The sequence below is a fragment of the Megalops cyprinoides genome, chromosome 13 (assembly GCF_013368585.1).
Source record: "Megalops cyprinoides isolate fMegCyp1 chromosome 13, fMegCyp1.pri, whole genome shotgun sequence".
Lineage (NCBI taxonomy): Eukaryota > Metazoa > Chordata > Actinopteri > Elopiformes > Megalopidae > Megalops > Megalops cyprinoides.
The window spans coordinates 16,841,654-16,861,363 of NC_050595.1; the positions used below are offsets into that span (position 1 = coordinate 16,841,654).

Below are 19,710 nucleotides of genomic sequence, written 5' to 3' on the forward strand. Positions count from 1 at the left end.
CATCAATTCACATGAGAAAGTGCTCAAAGCCCTCGTATCTTATCCAAGGGTATGACAGCAGTGCCTCCGTGGAGAATTTGAACCTGCAACCTTTCGGTTACAAGTCCCGTTCCTTAACAATACGCCACACCGCTACCCTGCAACCCGTTTCAACAAATCGGGCCTTCACTGCGTTTGAAAGGGTTTACCGCGATTCGACCTTTTGCAACACTGTACAACGTGTATGAAACACGGTAATATTTCTCACCTCAGTAGTCTGGTAATATCTAAAGCGGTGTCGGAGCTTGGCGGGTCATATTTAAATTGAAATGACGAAAGAAATTGTGTGCACCAATGCAAAGGGAGGGGGCGTTCCCAACTATTCTGTTAGGAACACGAATCTGAAGCTTACTATTCGAAGGTATGTTGCTGGCTAACAGCTTGTCAAACAAACACAAAAAGTCAATTTAGCAAGAAAATGAAAGATACACTGATTTACGTGCTAAATTAACTACCCTTTATATTCTTATGTGTTATTGCTTGTTTTGGTATTTGTTTGATAACGACGTATTTAGATGCAGAGAGGGAGTAGCTAGCAAGCTAGCGAGCATAGTAAGTGAAATGTGTTTGCGTTCTTGTTAAAGAAATGTTGTGAACTGTGAAGTTTAAGATCAAGTAGAAGTGTATGGAACAAGTGTATGTGTAGTGCATAGTATTATGTTGACGTCTAAGGGGAGGTAATGTAGACCTTTAGCACAATTAGCCTACAAATGCAATGGGAAGCTGGTTGTCCAGCGACTCGATATGGGTAGCGAGTAAGGGTATGAAGGGGAGACTTTTTCATCCGAATTTTCAAGTAAACAAATAATTGTATGGCGCACTACTGGGACCAGAAAGCTTTTGTCCTGCAAGCTATCAAAACGTCAAGCTAACGTATTTATCGAAAGATAAATGTAAAGCTAATTTGTATAAATGCCCTGAAATTTTCAGTACAGTTACTCTGGTCTATACGTTAACTTTGGACTTTTTCGCTATGTCAAGTTTAATTACTCATTTGCTCAAAAATGTAAACGCAGTGTTACGCGTTGCGCGGCTGTGTGGTTTTTGTTGCGTACAGTCAGGAGTAGTAGAAAATCGGACCAAAACAAAGACATGAGCCGCCTCGTGACTATCAATGCTTTACGTCTTCAGAATGCCTGCAGATGCTGGTAGATAAGTTGTTGCAGGAAAGTATGGAAGAAGCCTGAATAGGAAATACCATTACGTTTTAAGTGACATTTTGGACGCAACAGTTCAAGCTAGCTACATTTGTAGTCAATTGGAATGTTAGTGAAGTGGAGAGAGGGCAAGGATTTTAATCGAACAGTGATAGCTAGCTAATTGGCAAATGTTAGCTACATACGGATGGATTTTTAAAGAATTCGACGACTCAGTTTCATTGTTTTATTTACTGGGAAGCCGCCCTCATCCATGGCGCCTTAGAGCATTAAATACGCACAGTGCACAATAGCTTACAATAACGCAGTAAATAGAGACGAATGCTTTTGGAGTAAAAAAAAAAAAAAAAAAAAAAACAGCGCTCAGTTGCTTTTATGATAGGTGTGTGCGTTAGGTTCCTGTTTCCGAGTCTATAACATGGATCTCTCTCTGTTGTAGACCATTACGACTTCGAGCTCGTACGTTAACGTTGAGATGATATGTAATGGGGGATTACGATATAAAGCTCACTAAAGGTGCATTCAGAACGCAATCTACGAATGAAAAGTTGCGTACCCGCCATTTCGCCCGAAGCGAAAGATGTCAGTGAGCAAGCCTTAACGTAAAGAAACCTGGGAATCCCGGGCAAGTCTCTGACTCCGCCCCTCGTGGGCGATGGCCTATTTTCAGGGTTCCGACTTCGTTGCGTTATCCTAATCGAATAGCGTGTGATGATTGGTTTCTAGCAACTTACAAGGTGGTACCAAGGAGCTGAGCCACTCGTGACGTTTGTGTGTGTTTCTTTCGAATGAGGAGCCAAGTCCAGTCACGTGTTGCCCTAAACTTCAGGAAGTTGGCAAGGAGCCATTACTGTACGAGCGCGTAACACGAATAAACATGGCTGAGAAGGCAACCAGAAAACGAAGTCCAAGTGCCCTGTTTCCCCTTATGATAGCTGAGCTTGTACCATTTCATTGGACTCTTAATGTTAAAATGCATACCTGTGTAGCTAACTATATAGCTAAGTGGTAAATTCATTTGCATTGTCTGAGCCCCTTGTGTAAATTCATAATTTTTCTTGCGCAGGTATAATCTCGTTCATAAATTAGCATGCATCGTTAGCCACCAGATTGCGGTTCGTCGTTTCTTTCTATGTGTATGTACATTTCAGTTTAACCGTTGTGTTATTGTAATACAAACTTTATAACTACATGTATAGTGGTTAGCATTGGGTTAGATTGTGTTTACAAGAATTTTACATTCCCGTGCTTGCCAATATGAGCTAGCAAGCTAGCGTTCTTTGTTAATATCGTTGAAGTATTACACGTACACTTCCTTTGAATGAGAATGAAGGAAGCCTAAATGGCTTTGTCGGCTTGATATGAAGAGGGCGGTAGTCATTCAACTTGATCGACAGTGTTTGTGGCCAAGCTGCTACGTTTTTTATTTAATGGCGTACGCATAGCCATAGAGCTACCTATAGGCTGCCTGGTGTCTCTGAAAGGCCCAGTTTTTGGTAATGTATTTGCAAATGAGTGGCGGATTGAAGTTCAGCCCCTTTGTGAATTAAGAGGGATGGGTTTTCTTTTTAGCTTTGAGTGAATCAACAAACGCCCAATCAATACCGCGCTTGTTTCTATTCTTTGTGGCTTCTATCGGGCGGAAGCCAATAATATCTCACTTTGGGCGGGTCTAACCCACCTCGCAGAGCCACGCCTCTCAGCAAAGGAACGAGCGGAGAGGTTGTTTTCTGAAGAGAATTCTCCTTTTGCGGGCTGGCGCCTTGGTTGTTTATTTTATTATTATCTTGATTTTAAGTTGTTTTAACCACACCTTTCTAGGTTTGTTGGCGTTTTTAGTCATTTAGATAGCCAGAGTTTTAATCCCCGAAGAGTTTTAAGTTAACAGATAACGGCGAGTCCTGTTCAGGTTGCAGTGTTAGCTACGAGGAGGTGAGTTCGTTTAGCAATCTGTAAGAGCTGATTTTAAATGAAAAGAATTAAAGTAGGTGGGCTGCGCGGTGGTAATAGACACATGCTGGATTGCATGAGTATCGTCAGCTTTCTCTTTGGTCAAGGGAGCTAGCTGGCACATTTCGTGTGACGTTGAGATGTGCAAATACAGCTAGCAGCATGTGCAGTTAAATAGTATCTGTTAGACTATGAGTTTGCTGAGTAGCTAGCTGGCTACCGTGGCTAGTCGGCTAACTCGCAATATCGCAGTGATCCGTTTTACCTAACCAACTCGTTAGTTGCCTAGTTCACTCGCAGCATCGCAACAAACTGCTTTAGCTATAAAGTCTTTATTTTGAAGCGCTAATTTAATTAGGTATCTAACTAGTATGCAAGCATAATAGTTTTTGTTTGCGTCCCCATGAGATTTACTTTAGCTATGTTAGCATTCATGTACGGTAGCTGCCTAGTTTGGCAGCGATATTGCAGTAACCATTTAGGAAAATGAGTACTCATCGATAACTTACTTGGTATGATCTGGTGGCTTGGACTTGATTCACCAGTGGAGAATTCGTTAGCTACTCGAGGTCGGTGCTCGTAGTTTGTGACAGGCCGCAGAGGGGGAGGGGTAAGGGGACTGGCCGGTCCTTTCATGGTTGAAAATAAACCGCAGCTGCTCAGCACGTAGCTAGTTCCTGCAGCTATATCGTGTGGGTTTGAGCTGTGGAGCTCGCAGCAAAGTATTTCTCAGTGTAATTGACCCTTTTAGGTAAATTCTCATAAAAACTGCACAGCTAGCGAACAGGTTAAGTAGGTACGGTTAGCTGTGACTGACTGCTCGGCTCGCCAGCTAAATTTGTAGGGGAAGGTGAAGCATATGAAACAATCAGCTAGCTACGAGTTGTAGCTAGCCAGAAGGCAAAAGCTGGATGACGATTGTTACGTTTTAAATAATACATATACCTTATCATTTAATCCACTAATGGTAACTAGCTAGTATAGCTAGATAGCTAAGCATTACAAGGGAGAACGTGAAGAACGTGTCTCTAGTTCTCCAGGGAACTGAAAAAGGTTACAGGTACTAGCTAGTAGCAAACGTGATTTCCAGAGGAAATGAATGGTGCTAGGTAGTCATTATCCAGCTAATTTGACTGTTTGGATTAATGAATTACCGTTGAAACATCAAAGTCCCCTGGCTACCAAATTCAGATTTTTTAGCAACACCGCCTGACGTGACACGATAGCTAGCGCTAGTTAGCTACCTATTAGTGAATCAGATATAATTTGCATAAAATCTGTGTAGTTCGCTGAATACACATTTTGAAATATAAACATAGTTGGTATTTGATCTTGCTTCCGTTAATAATCTTCAGATTTCAGTTATATCGGTTCTTTGTCGGCTTGTGTTAGCAACTTAGCTTTGTCGAGAAGCAGACGTAAACACGCGCTACTGGTGTCCCAATGACGTCATTCAGTTCTGCAGCATGTGGGCTACTGCAAGCGTGAAGTTACGCAACGCTAGTTAAAATGGTCACGGCGATATTAAATCTAAATATGTACACGATCTATATTCGAATTCTGTATATGATTACCCAGCGCTATTATCGAAAGTATTCGTGCATTTTTTATGAACACATGTGTTAGGCTAATGAACAGTCATTGAGGTGGTGAAATGTAAAGAAGAGTTAACGCGCATCCCGTACAGCGAACTACGCTTTTGTTGTGTTTAGACTAGTACTGACATTTAACTTGTATATTGATGGATACTGGGGTTTTGTATCTATCCACTTGGTCGTAAGAATTTCTTAATCACAGCGCGGGTCTCCTCAGGTCAGCCGCTAGTGGAGTCTACAGTAGACTACCCTAGACTGTCACCGTAGCAGTGCAATATCATTATGGAATCTTCATTTTAGTGAAGTAAAGCAGTAAGAGAACTGCTTTTTGATCTTAACCCAGTCAGCCGATGCCAAGGAAATGATCCAAGGCTTGGGTAGAGGAACTGTCCTGTTGACGTAAAGCAGGATCTTCCTGTTGCATTTCAAGAGTATATGTCAATGTCCGGTCATTATATTTTGCTGGCAAAGTTACAGTGCTGGAGTGAGACAGTAAAATCACAGTTCTAGGAGGGCACCCACTGCCATACTTGAATATAATGGGTATCTGCAGACTCAGTGAGTTGTTAAAACCCATTTGGTTGGTGTTTGCGTTTCATGCCATGAAATGATTCCAATAAATTGGAGACATAAAATCTATTGTAAACCCACTTTATGATACAATCTAAATGTGTTCTGTCTCTCTGTGGGTTTTGTTGCCATTAAAACGTATGAGTTTACCACAAATGAAAATTGAGATCTCTATATTTTATTGTTCAAAAAATGAAGTGTACTGCACCAAAGCAGTTTACAGCCCTGTAGTATTGCATCAGCAAGATAGAAAACACCAAGTTGTCCAGTGTGCTATAGGGCTGCAACTAACGAGTGTTTTGATGGTGGAACAATTCACAAATACTAATCAGTTACTGAAACAAATAATCGACTATTCGGATTATGAATTGCACAGTTACTAACTTATTTATCTGAGCTTTTAAATTTAGTTTTAGGCATATGCTAACATGCTTTAAGACAATAAAGATGAGAACTTCATTCAAAAATACATCTTTTAATGAATGGTTACTAGGACTAATTCAGTGTGGGCAGTTGCTTGCTTGGGAGTACAAGTCTGCTTCCTTTGAAGAAATCCATCCATGGTAACATTATGAGATCCAACAAAGCCATAACTCGTTCGAATTAATTTGAATGCAACCCACATTGGGCACGCATGCATAGACACAAGCTGTAGAAATTTTTCGCGGTTTAGAAGGTATCAAATTTTCCAGTGTTCTATAAACTTGTGCACTTGACAGCAACACTGTCTCCAGCCATAAACGTCGCCATGACAACGATGCAATGTTTAAGCTGAGAATTTCTAAATAGCAGATGGGCTTTGGTTTAACATTGTAAAGTTAGGGCACATTTGGAATGTAAACAGGATCGTTGTGAATAATAGGTTATTATTTGCTACACTGTATGTTCAACATCATTAATAATTTATTGATCATGACAAAAGGTATTTCAAAATAGAAAATGTTACAGCTCATAACGTGAAGTAACATGGCTTTTAATATTAACGTTAGCTGTGCTAGCTAGCTATCTAACTTAACGAGACGAGTCTTCATCATCCAGAGAGCCAACGTGCCACCTCTTCAGATGCTCGAGCATAACTGATGTGCTCCCATGCCAGGCAAGGTCAGGTTTGCAAATGTTGCAGTTCACAACTTTCTTAGCAGAGTTAACCCTTTGCGTGTATGGTCACACTGGTGTGATTAGCCATTTAGCGCATATGCTAAAACTCGTGCGATTAGAAAACTAGATTGGAAAATTCTCACTAATTTTGCTTTGAGGAAACAGCGATTTAACATTAAAAAAATATAGAAAATGCTAACTGAAAACTATGAGAAGCTTAATAACGCTAATGAAAACATAATGAAACGTAACACGCGACACAGCATAAAAATAAGTTACGCTTCGAAAGGGTTAAGAGTGAAATGCTGCCACACAGGTCTTTGGTCGTGAAGGCGTTGCCATCTCTATTGTTCACTCCAGTAAAGCAACGTCGCTTAGGCTACATGTCTGAGCATTCCGAGTCAGCCCGAAAAAAGCACGCGATTACGTCACCAACTAATCGACAATTAAATTTGTTGGCAACAACTAGTCGATTTTAGTCGACTACGTCGATTATTCGCTGCACCCCTGGTGTGTTTTACTGGCTCAGATATGCTGGAGCAAAGGAGCCGTCGTACAGCTAACGCTTTATTCTCTGTAATGATCTACCCTAATGCCAAACACTGATCTTTTTATATTTGATACTGGTTTTAGAGGGGGATAAGGGATGACTTAAAGCACATCAGAAGTTGTAACCCTGTGGGTCCTAATTGGCCCTCCCAGCAGTGTACTCCCCCATAGATCTTTTGAATGGGTGCATGGTCCGTGTGTAACATGTCAGTGCAGTCGTGTGCAGGAAACGGCGATTGTGTGTTTGATGCAGTGTTGCACTTGCAGGGTTCCTGCCCCCTCGAGTATGAGGTCACAATGAAACGGCGTTTGGAGGAACAGGAAGCAGTTTTTGGCTCTCAGCAGCGGCGACCCCCGGCCAGCACGGAGGGCTTCCAGCACCGCGTCCTCGCACCTGCACCTGCCGTGTATGAGCCGGTGGCAGACAGCATGCAGCCCACCTCAGGCATCCAGTACCCCGCCCCTCAGGGCTACCAGGTACACACCCCCCCTACCCTACCCAGGTCTTAAGACTGTCACCTCAGTTTTTTAGGTGCTGTTTTCCTCCATTAAAACAGAGTGTGCAGAAATAAATACTGAAAACATGACAACTTGTTGTAGTTTCAGTATTCTACTTACTTGTGTTGAGTAGAAGCTCTTTTTTTTGGCATTTTTCCCTGTTTTCACCCAGCTTTAGTAGTAAGCATGTCACCACGACAACAACAACCGCTAAATGGAGGAGTGGAGAGAGGGGTGCAATCATCCTGTTCACACGCACACCTACTGCAGCTATTTTTTACACTAGATTCCACAGTGTACCAGGAGGCAAATGCTGTCAGAGGATTGGCACATCCTCTTGGCGCTATCTCAGTAACTCATAGGTACCCACACAAGTCCCAGGGCGCTGAAAGCAGCGCAACAAGAGGCCTCTGGCTGACTTACCCTCCCCTTTCTCAGACAGAACGAGCCATTTTATTTATTTGATGTGGGATCCTAGTCGTTGTTGGTAAATGTTTGCTTTTCTTTTGCTAACGCATGTGTTCGTTCCATCCCTTCCCCACAGGTCCCTGCAGTAGCACAGAGCTCCAGTAATCATGGACACACCCCCAGCCCTGCGGTGCATGGAGGGCCACACCACCACAGTCCTGCTGTGCAGCCCCATGGGGCGCAGGTGGTGCAGGGCCACGCCCACCCCCCCTCCGCACCCACCCCCGCACAGGGCCAGCAGCAGTTCCAGAGGCTGAAGGTAAGAAACTATACCTGAGAATGTTAGGAGGTACTTCATTTCCTGTTGGTTCATGCATTTGGTTATTGGTTATAGATTTAATGACATGGTGATGGTGATGATTTTCAGGGCATGCATTATCGCCGTTTTAGGGTGTGAAATAGCCCTTTGTAGGTGTGCCTGATGTTTATAGTGGTGCTTATTCTAGCTTGAGTTACAGAAGGCAAGATGGACATGCCTGGGGGTGTTTTTACTGTTTTCAGTTTGGAATGCTCAGTGCTTTTCTTCCCTGTTTCTCCCAGTTTGGCGTGCTCAGTTGTTTTGCCCTTCATCTCTAAAAGTAACAATCTGGGAGAGAGCAGACAAACACATGCTCTCCAACAAAATGTGATGTCAGGCACTCTTTTTCACACAACATTCCCCATGCAAAACTTGCAGAGACGTAAGTTTGAGAAAGACACTTTGTGCAGCATTGTATAGACAGACTGTGGCGGCCCCACATTTGACAGTCAGCTAGGTAAGGTGATAGGCTATAAATGTAACAGTTTTAGCTAACCTATATAGTTTGTACCATTAGCTAACAGTTAGCTTGCTAGCTGGTTATTAGGGAACTGCTTAACTTATTTTAATTAAAGTTAAGGTTAAATTTACGCTTAATGTGTCTAACTTGATATAGCACTTCATAAACTATTGCAGTAAATGACAGTGTAGCTTATTTGTTCATTATTACTTGTCCGTGGCAGTTATTTCCAGGCTTACACAAGTCAAGCTAGGTATTTGCCAGCTATGTTTTTTTTCCACTAGTCTTCTCAGAATTTTCCCCATGTTGTAGGAGGTAGCAAGATGAAAGCCCTGCTTTTAAATTGTAGACGTAGTTGGCTAACTGCCCAACAAGAATAATCCACCATCTCCCCACCATCATTGGAGCGATGTATCTGGAAGCTCGGGAGAACTCATAGATTTTTGGTGCACATCAGTGTCTCACTTTCATTGTTAAATTGCACGGTGTCTTATTCCACATATATTCTGAATTGATATGTTTTGTAAAGTAATGGAACAGGGTGTGTTTTAAGTCCTGTCTTCAGGTTCCAAATATTCCATAAAAAAAGAGGACACGGAATTTGTGAAGAATAATGGCAGCACGCAAGATAATGACATCACTGTGTATGCAGGTGGAGGATGCTCTGTCCTACCTGGACCAGGTGAAGCTGCAGTTTGGGAGTCAGCCTCAAGTCTACAATGACTTCCTGGACATCATGAAAGAGTTCAAGTCCCAGAGGTGAGCTTAACCTTTTAACATAACGTTAACAATGCATCCACCTCCTTTGTCTTCATGCTGCTGTTTCTTAATAAACTCCGAAAAGAACATGACATTAAATAATAACAGACCCTTCAGCCCATCTAGAGCTGTCATTTCTGCTGCAGTCAAGAATGTGACTCAGTCATTACTCTCTGCCTTTATACTCTACTTTGTCTGCGAATCATGGTAAATCATTCCACATGTTAATGACTCTCCGTGTGGAAGACGCTAAAATACTTCACTGTGTCTGTGTGAAACTTACATTTAAACAATTCCCACCTGTGTCATGTTGTACTACTGACAGAACTCCAATAGAATTAGCCTTTGTAGGGTACATTCAACCTTTAAAAACATTTAATGTAAATTAAGTCCCCCCTGAGTGTTCATTTGCTGATATTTCAGAGATATCCTTAAGTCTCTCTCAATAGTGTGTACTTTTGATACTCTCTTTACTTTTTCAAAAGCATTTATGTTCTGTTCTGGCCTTTAATTTGTATTTAATGTGTCCCACCTTTTCTAATAAAGCAACTGTGGAGTCCGCAGCAATCAGCAGTCTCTTTCCCAATGAAATCTCCTTCCTCTTAAGTGCCTTGTAATAAGTGTGTGAATGTGTACAGCACCCTCTGTGTTCATCAAATGTGCCTCCTTTTTTTGTCTTTGACAGTATCGATACCCCGGGCGTGATCAGCAGGGTATCTCAGCTCTTTAAAGGCCACCCTGATCTCATCATGGGCTTCAACACCTTCCTGCCGCCAGGCTACAAGATCGAGGTTCAGACAAACGACCTGGTTAACGTGACCACACCAGGACAGATCCACCACATCACCCCCCATGGCATATCGGTGCAGAACATCCCCCCAGCCCCACCCCCCCAGCACCAGGCCCAGCTGCCTGCCCCCACCACCACTGCTGCCCCGCCCCCTCCCACCCAGCCCACCCCAGCCAAGATCAGCAAGGTGAGGCCCACTGCTCTTACTGAAACCAGCAACTCACAGAGGGGTTGCTCTTATTTCAGTGCAAAAAGTTTTAGGGGTTTACGTGTACGAGTTTGCTTCTTCATTAAGAGGTCAAGGAACAATTTTCAGTTCTTCCTAGATTGGTTTTTTCTGTACCTTAATTCCCTCTGGAAAATCTCTGTACAGCTCCTTGTAGCAACTCTTTTGTTAAATGTGCTATAAGATAAATGTTGCTGTAAATATCAAAATTTTTGTAGAAAGCAAAGGGCATACATTGTTCAGGACAGCCATCTCTACGTGCTTTGAGGCTCATTTGGAGATCTGAAGACACTTTTGTAGGAAAAAACATGCTGTCTTAAATCATGATGTGCACTTTCATTGCTCATACAGAGTGGAGTTGGGGTGTCATATACTGATGTCAAGAGTGTGAATGGTTTGAAATGGGAAACAGATGTTACCACTGTGTGTGTGGTGTCTTGCTTTTCTGTGGGAATGTCCAGATTGCAGAGCCTTGCCATTCTATAGCAGTGGAGCTCTGCAGTGCTGCTGTCTTTGTGTCTCTGCAGCCTCTTCAGTGTCCAGCACTGACCCCCACCAGCCAGCCCAACCCCTCCATCCCTCCGTATGCGTCTCCGCGCTCCCCCCCGGTGCAGCCGCACACCCCCGTCAGCAGTGCCCCGCCCCTGCAGAACAACCAGCCTGTGGAGTTCAACCACGCCATCAACTACGTGAACAAGATCAAGAACCGCTTCCAGGGCCAGCCTGACATCTACAAGGCCTTCCTGGAGATCCTGCACACCTATCAGGTGAGCACAGGAAGAACCCTCTCCCCTTCACTATAAGCCCTGCCCCTTCTCACTCTAAGCCCTGCCCCTTCTCACTCTAAATCCCACCCCTTTACACAAAGCCACCCCTACTTTGTGCTGTGTGATTACAGCCCCCCATCCCCACATTTTCCCCTCATTCTACCTAAACATAACCGCACGACCCCACCTCCAGAATTATCCAATTATCCTGCATGTCCTGCAATCGTGACCCACCATAGGGTAGAGCTGGGCGTGTTTTTCCAATAAAGTAAGAAGAAATAAGAAAAAACATGGTATTGTTCTCTCCCAGGTATTTTATGTCTTGGACCTCCGTATTGCTTCCTTTCCACTGTCTGTGTCTGGGACTCCCTACTCCATGTGACCGTCCTCTTCTTATGTCCCCCCACCACACACACAGAAGGAGCAGCGGAATGCTAAGGAGGCGGGGGGCAGCTACACCCCAGCACTGACGGAGCAGGAGGTTTACGCCCAGGTGGCCAGACTCTTCAAGAACCAGGAGGACCTGCTGTCCGAGTTTGGCCAGTTCCTGCCAGACGCCAACAGCTCAATGGTGAGTGCAGGGCCATTGGCTCATCTCTGGTAGCCAAACATCCATCTGTATAAAAAGATTCCATGTATGTTAAATGCTATGTAAGTCAGTCTAGATAAGAGTGTAATTGAGAGGCTGATGAGACAGTACAGCTGTGATTGAGATCAGCCACTCTTGTAGATAGATAATTTCATATCTGTACCCATATTCTCTAAGAGAGGGTTGTAGAAAAATCCACTTTTCCTCTGCGGTTTTCAGTTTTTATTTGTTGATAGTATGCTGAAAAACATTAAGTAATATATCTATATATATGTATAATGTATGTCTAAATATTTGTGCCCTCGTAGATTCCACAATAACTTCTGAGCTTTGTGTGATCCATTTTCTCAGCTGCTGGGAAAGACCACTGCTGAGAAGGTAGAGTCTGTACGCAACGACCATGGCGGCACAGTTAAGAAACCACAGCTCAATAACAAGCAGAGACCCAACCAGAATGGTTGTCAGATCCGCCGGCACTCTGGGGGTGGAGCCACTCCTCCTGTCAAGGTAAAGGCCTTCAGTTTACAGAGTTTTCATTGGCTAGCTGGGTAGCTGTGTCAGACATATTTCAAGTAGTTTTGTGTGTGGTGTTATATACTACATACTTCTTAACCATTACCTGGGTAGTGGATGCAGCCCTCTAATATGATGCTGCTTTCCACAAGTCGTGGGGACATGATTTGTTCTTTTTTGCATGGTGGTCACAGAACCATTCACTATTCATTTTTATGCTGCATATAACTAATTGATTTCGATGCCACAAGCCACACAACCAACAGAGAGCTCATGCATGCACGCATACTATTATCATGTGTCATATCATGCTCTTAACATTTGCCATTACCCCAAACAAATAGACCTCCTTGGCCACCTATGATGATCCAACAGGGTTCCACCCACCCCAGCTTGAGAACCACTGCCCTGGAGGACTCACTGCCTGTTTCTTTCTCTTTCACTTCCACAGAAGAAGCCCAAATTGCTGAAAGATCCGTCCATGGCAGAGGCCAGCAAACATGGCGTTGGCACTGAGTCTCTGTTTTTTGAAAAGGTGAGTGGAGGTGCTGGTTGTTTCTCGTGGGGATATTTTCCACAGCTTCTGTGTTGTGACCCTGTGTTTGTTTTTTTTCTTTTCATAGTGTTGAGGTTAAACTCAGGTTTGTTTGGTCGGTGCTTCTTTTCGGCTCTGAAATGGCATACTCATAGACAATACATGAATAGCCTTATCCAGTTTGCCTTGCAGACTTTAAGTGTGTGTTTGTTGTAGGTGCGGAAAGCCCTGCGCAGTGCTGAGGCCTATGACAACTTCCTGCGCTGTCTGGTCATCTTTAACCAGGAAGTGATTTCCCGTACAGAGCTGGTGCAGCTGGTGCTGCCCTTCCTGGGGTGAGTGTTAGACATCTGTCTGTGCAGTGCTTCTGCGTAGTTTTTGCAGGGGACAGTTTAAATGCTTACCTGCTGCTCAGATCAGACAGTAAGATTCTTTTCAAATGGATATGGTGTAAAGTATTGCTCAGAATGACTTAAACCTACGTCACTGTGATGCAAAATGTTCAGAGGACCGTTTAGCAGTGCATCCAGTAGATTGTTAGAAAAAACAATGTCCTGTTGCAGCATACATAAGTGATATGATGGAAATGGGATGGAAGTCACTCTGGATATGCTAAATGCGTGTAATGTAATGTAAATATTTTACACACATACTGTATTCTAAGTCATTATCGGCATGGTAAATTGCCAGATTGGTATGGTAATTCCCCAGTTGCTTGTATTGAGGAGGTTGAGTCTGAATCCCAAGTAGGTCACAGCTGTTGTGTTGATAAAACTGCTGAATAAAAGTTAATGTGAAATGCTGCAGTGAAGCAAAACAGTTTTCTTCCCTAAAGATGACTCACAGTAATGACAGTGATCATAACTGTGTAGTTTCAGGGAGGCTTCATAGAAACACTTATGTGATAAATTGCCATAGTGATTGTTTTCAAGTTCTGTGGAATATCGTTCTCAGGAAGTTCCCAGAGCTCTTCACCTGGTTCAAGAACTTCCTGGGGTACCGGGAGTCGTCCCACATCGAGCGCTTCCCGAAGGAACGTGCCACCGAGGGCATCGCCATGGAGATTGACTACGCCTCCTGCAAGAGGCTGGGCTCCAGCTACAGAGCCCTGCCCAAGAGCTACCAGCAGCCCAAGTGCACCGGGAGAACACCCCTGTGCAAAGAGGTGAGAGGGACTCTGAGTCCCACTGAGCAGCTCAGTCACTAACTGCCCTGAGCAATTCTGCATTCTTCACACCGGACTGAAGCATTCATCCATAGGAACAGACAGCAGCATAGCAAGATTACATATTCTTCAGGGATGACTGACGGAGGAAGTTCAAATGCAGTGACTGGCCTGTATTTATGGGAAGTGGCTGTGTGTAGACATAATTGTATCGGTGGGTGTGGTCACTGGCCACAGACACCCTCATAAAGTTGACATTTGCCTTGTATGTTACTGTTGTCAGGTTCTGAATGACACCTGGGTGTCCTTCCCCTCCTGGTCTGAAGACTCCACCTTCGTCAGCTCCAAGAAGACTCAGTATGAAGAGCACATCTACAGGTGTGAAGATGAACGCTTTGAGGTGAGGAGCACTTTTCCAATCTGAACCTACATTTGTCATGAACTCAATATTTAGCTCCAGGATATAATACTTCGCATAGCATATTTGGTTCTTCCCTCTTATATTTATATTTTATATGGTCGTGTAAGTCTGATCTCAGAAAAGTACAGTACATTTTGAATTAAACTTAAGTCAAGCTTTCAGTATAAAACCAGACACACATAGTCACTGACTTTTGTATAGAGTGGGACCTGGAGTTTTTTGGAACTGTAAAGCTGTAGGTGCCTTTAATTTGATTGTCTCCCTGCAGCTGGATGTGGTGTTGGAGACCAACCTGGCCACCATCCGCGTACTGGAGACAGTGCAGAAGAAGCTGTCGCGCATGTCCGCAGAGGAGCAAGCCAAGTTCCGCCTGGACAACACCATGGGCGGCTCCTCGGAGGTCATTCACCGCAAGGCCATCCAGAGGATATACGGAGACAAGGCCCCTGACATCATCGATGGTCTGAGGAAGAACCCCGCCGTCTCCGTCCCAATCGTCCTCAAGAGGTGAACCTCCCACAGTGCACCGCAGTGCAGCTTTCAGTCTTCAATAACCAAGGGTCACTTTATAAAATGTACAAAGGGTGTCTGGTCTGAAACTAGCTAGTCTGTCCATTGTGTGAAACATTCATGGGCCAGCTCCCTGAATGTGGGAATACATTTCAGAAATTCCAATGTCGGCTGTGAACCATACCTGTCGTCTTATTCTTAGGTTGAAGAGTAAAGAAGATGAGTGGAGAGAAGCTCAGAGAGGCTTCAACAAGATCTGGAGGGAACAGAACGAGAAGCACTATCTGAAGTCCCTCGACCACCAGGGCATCAACTTCAAACAGAATGACACCAAGGTGCTACGCTCCAAGACTCTGCTCAATGAGATCGAGAGCATCTATGACGAGGTGAGCGTGAAACGCTGCTCTCCGTGACATGCGAGAAGTGTGAGTGTGTGCATTTATCTGTCTGTCTGTCTCTCTGTGAGTATGTTTCCCTCCTGCTGACTGACTGCCTGTGTGTGTTGCTTAGCGTCAGGAGCAGGCATCAGAGGAAAATGCCCCCCCTCCCAGCGGCCCCCACCTGACGCTGAGCTATGAAGACAGCCAGATCCTAGAGGACGCCGCCGCCCTCATCATCCACCACGTGAAGCGGCAGGCTGCCATCCAGAAGGAGGACAAGTACAAGATCAAGCAAGTGATCTACCACTTCATCCCTGACCTGCTGTTTGCCCAGCGGGGGGCGCTCTCCGACCTTGAGGAGGAAGAGGAGGATGACATGGAGCTAGATGAGGGCGGGGCCAAGAAGCACAATGGCGTGGCGGCCAGCCGTGGCACCAGTCCCACCAAGTCCAAGCTCCTCTTTGGAAACACGGCTGCCCAGAAGCTGCGCGGCATGGACGAGGCCTACAACCTCTTCTACGTCAATAACAACTGGTACATCTTCCTGCGGCTGCACCACATCCTGTGCTCACGGCTGCTGCGCATCTACGGGCAGGCGGAGCGGCAGATCGAGGAGGACATCCGCGAGCGTGACTGGGAGAGGGAGGTGCTGGGGCTCAAGCGTGAGAAGAACGACAACCCCGCCATCCAGCTGCGCCTGAAGGAGCCCAGTGAGTACCTCACATTCTCTCACCCTGCCTCTGACCCCTGACCCCTGGCCCAACTCCACTATCTATCTCTGACTGAAGGAGCCCAGTTAGTGCTTCCCATTCTCTCACCCTGACTGACCTCTGACCCTCTGACCTGGCCCAACGCCACCATCCATCTGTGACTGAAGGATCTCAATGACTACCCTCACTTTCTCTCACCCTGACTCTGACCTCTGACTCCTCACCATATTCTGACATCCAGCTGTTCCCAGATGTGCAGAGCACAAACCAGATTCCCTGAAGGTAGCACCTGACTTCCACCCCTGACCATAGGCCTGACCGTTGTTGAATAGGGTTACCTATTCAACTTTCATAAGGATTGTGTTTGGTAAAATGTTCTCCTGCAGTGGACATTGAGGTGGAAGACTTCTACTCTGCCTTCCTGGAGATGGTGCGGAACCTGCTGGACGGGAACATGGATGCCTCCCAGTACGAGGACTCACTGCGGGAGATGTTCACCATCCATGCCTACATTGCCTTCACCATGGACAAGCTCATCCAGAGCATCGTCCGCCAGGTCAGTACACCCACTCACCAGCAGGGGGTGCAGGGAGGACAGTGGATTTACTAATCTGATTGCAAAGGGGGTAGAGTTTAAGGGAAGCCCAGATCAACGGTCATCTCTCACCACATCCTTGCCCACAATGTAGCCTAAACATCAGATGACCTGCTCAAATTAGGCTAAATTTGTCTTCTGCTGTGATAGTTTTTAAACCTTTGCTGGCATCCACTGGCAGCCTTAAAATGCCTCTCTCACCCTGGCTACATTGTTGCATACAAAAACCTTGCCTTTTTCTTGATAACTGGGCCAGGGATGGGGGTAGCCTTGGTTCTTTCCTGTGAGACCCACCAGTACATGTTTATTGCTTATCTCCAGTTTTATACCTGTTTAGTTAACTAAGGTGTTTGTAACTCTGAGATTCAAATCTTTGAGGGTCTGCTGCTTGCAGAGTCTTACCTAGAGTTATAGTACCCTCTAGTGGAGATGTTGGGTGTTATGGGAAGTAAATAGTGATGAGACAGATGCTTAGAAGCTAGACTGAATATATAAGGAATTGCGTTTTATTGTTAATTGCCTTTACTGCTGCAGCATAATGCAGTCAGTGTTCACTTGGGTATGTCCGTCTCCCTGCAGCTCCAGCACATTGTGACGGATGAGATCTGCGTGCAGGTGACAGACCTGTACCTGTCGGAGTGTTCCAGCGGTGCGACGGGGGGAACTCTGGCCACGCAGAGCTCCAGGGCCGCCGCGGAGGGGGCTTACCAGCGCAGAGCCGAGCAGATCATGTCCGACGAGAACTGCTTCAAGGTGCGGGGCTCACAGTCCAGCAGCAGTACACACAGTAACACAGCCACGCTGAGCGGGGTGAGCGGGGTGACCGGTGGTGACGATCTCTCTCCTTCCCTCTGTAGCTGATGTTTGTGCGCAGCAGAGGGCAGGTGCAGCTGACAGTTGAGCTGTTGGACACAGAGGAGGAGAACTCAGACGAGCCTGTGGAGGCAGAGGTGAGCGTTTCCATGACAGCACATTGACTCCACGCCCTGACTAAGATACATAATGATGTAAAAAGTGTCTGCAATATGTGCAAAAGGTGTTTGTGTGTATGAGTGTATGGGTGTGTGTATGTATGTTTGTGTAAGTGTGTGTTCGTGTGTGTGTTTGTGTATCTTTGTGTGCGTACACATGTGCATCAAGTGGACTATGTATGTTTGCGTTGTGCAGCGCTGGTCAGATTATGTGGAGCGTTACCTGAACTCAGACTCCACCTCACCTGAGCTCCGGGATCACCTGGCCCAGAAGCCGGTTTTTCTCCCCAGGTGAGTCCCCTGAGTATCTCGCTCTCCCTTAGTATCTCTGAATCTCTCGGTCCCTGTGAATCTCTGTGTCACTGCGTCTCTGTGCATCTCTCTATATCAGTCTTTCTGCGTGTTTCTTTGTAACTGTGTCTCTGTGCATCTCTGAGTATGGGTTCATGAGTGTATCTGTAGTAGACACCCAAGGGTAATCACATGTTCCTATCCAAGAGACCGCTGTCAAATCAAGACTTTGAGCACAATAGCAAGTGCCCAGGTAATTGCCCAGACAATTCAAACCACAATCCAGTCGAGTTCTGTGCTGTTTAGTTTAAAGGAGGTCTGTGGGCAGTACACACTGAGAATTGGCAGGTGTGGGACACTGAGAGGAGATGGGTAATTTGCAGATTCATTAAGTCCATTTTCTCGCTAACCCAATCAGAAACCTGCGTCGGATTCGTAAGCAGCAGCGGGGGCGGGAGCAGCAGGAGAAGGTGGGGCAGAAGGCTGCGGAGAGTGCAGAGGACCTGAAGATGGAGTGCATGTTCAAGCTTAACTCCTACAAAATGGTATATGTCTTCAAGTCAGAGGACTACATGTACCGGCGCACAGCCCTGCAGAGGGCACACCAGGTAAGACCACCCAGACCAGTGTTTCCCTCTTGCTCTGTTTCCTTCCCCCTCTGTATTCCTCTTCTCTGTTTGTCTGGGTCCCTTCTATCTCTGTCATCCTCAGGATGAATCCCAGGTAGAATGTTTTGTGATGGGGGTAATTATTGACTGCAGGCTGTTGTGAGAGGTTCTGAACGATTCTAAGGGGTCCTAAGCTTTTTCGGTCTTTCTTGGCAGTCCCATGAGCGTGTCAGCACACGGCTTCACCAGCGCTTCCAGTCCTGGGTGGACGCATGGGTGAAGGGTCATGTGACGCGCGAGATGTTGGCTGAATGCAACAGGTGGCTGATGGGAGACGGGAGGGAGGGGCTACTGCCCTGCACCACGGTATGCGAGCCGGAAACCCTGCACTTCAGGAGCATCAACAAATATCGCGTCAAGTACAGCCCCACCCTCAAGGCGCCGTAACCACGGCGCCAGCGCCGTCAGCACTGGCCCACAGCACCAGAACCTGCTCTGGGAGGGGGAGGGGAGGGGAGGGGGGGGGGGCATTTGGGTTCAGGTTCTGGGGACAGAATGTGAGTCCAGTGGACAGTAACTTTGTAGGAACCGCATGGCGGCAAAATCTGTCTGCCAGATTGTCCTATGGGTGGCTTGTTCATCATTTCAGATTTTGTTTTTAAATTTTTAGCTGTACCTGCCTCAGCAGGGCCTTGGTGCCAAACTTTGGGAATTGTCCTGTTTAATCCCCAACCCCTCATCTCAACTTCTCAGCATTAGACTGTAAACTCAGATCACTCAAACTCTGGTCACTGATTAAGATAACGTCCCCAACCCCCTCTGGGGGTTTAAGAGAGAGAGAGAGACACTCACTAGGTTGCGCACTTTTGGTTAATGGCAAGGATCTGTTACAGGTCTGGGAAAGTGCAAGGCCTCAGATAAACATTTGTTTGGAGGTGAGCACAGAGATGAGTCAATGACAGAGGGCTGATGGGATGTCTGGGAGAGCCTGAGGGGCAGGTGCACTTAATCTGCAGCCAGTGTAAATGTGCAGAACTGCCACTAGGGGGGTGTTTTTTTTCCACACTGATGACATCCTGTATTAACCTCCCACAGGGCCCATTCAGAGAAGCAGTATTAGAGCACACATCCTAGATCAGTGTGGCAGTTCAGAGCAACAGTGTTAGAGAAACAGATGCAGATCCCAAACCGGTCAGAG

At 45.7% G+C, this 19,710-nt stretch overlaps 1 protein-coding gene across 2 annotated transcripts; it reads left to right on the plus strand.

Moving 5' to 3' along the window:
- The first annotated feature begins 376 nt into the window (after window positions 1–376).
- LOC118788072 (paired amphipathic helix protein Sin3a-like) lies at window positions 377–18,993 on the plus strand. Of its 2 annotated transcripts, none has more exons than XM_036543929.1 (21): window positions 377–400; window positions 7,226–7,435; window positions 8,001–8,183; window positions 9,335–9,441; window positions 10,127–10,418; window positions 10,985–11,224; window positions 11,643–11,795; window positions 12,165–12,320; window positions 12,778–12,861; window positions 13,078–13,196; window positions 13,816–14,026; window positions 14,310–14,426; window positions 14,716–14,954; window positions 15,160–15,343; window positions 15,468–16,047; window positions 16,434–16,603; window positions 17,222–17,395; window positions 17,500–17,592; window positions 17,810–17,904; window positions 18,323–18,512; window positions 18,729–18,993. In XM_036543929.1, the coding sequence occupies exons 2-21, from the start codon at window positions 7,256–7,258 to the stop codon at window positions 18,957–18,959; spliced, it is 3,798 nt and encodes a 1,265-aa protein (XP_036399822.1). In that variant the 5' UTR covers window positions 377–400; window positions 7,226–7,255; the 3' UTR covers window positions 18,960–18,993. The 2 variants fall into 2 exon arrangements, with proteins under 2 accessions (XP_036399822.1, XP_036399823.1); XM_036543930.1 differs by lacking the exon at window positions 377–400 and adding an exon at window positions 2,918–3,128.
- Window positions 18,994–19,710: the final 717 nt, after the last annotated feature.

Bases quoted from the DNA above. Each gene is read 5' to 3' on its own strand.
- LOC118788072 (XM_036543929.1), top strand. From the start codon at position 7,256: ATGAAACGGCGTTTGGAGGAACAGGAAGCAGTTTTTGGCTCTCAGCAG. The intron at 11,225-11,642 runs GTGAGCACAGGA...CCACACACACAG, and splicing joins AGATCCTGCACACCTATCAG to AAGGAGCAGCGGAATGCTAA. The intron at 15,344-15,467 runs GTGAGCGTGAAA...TGTGTTGCTTAG, and splicing joins TCGAGAGCATCTATGACGAG to CGTCAGGAGCAGGCATCAGA.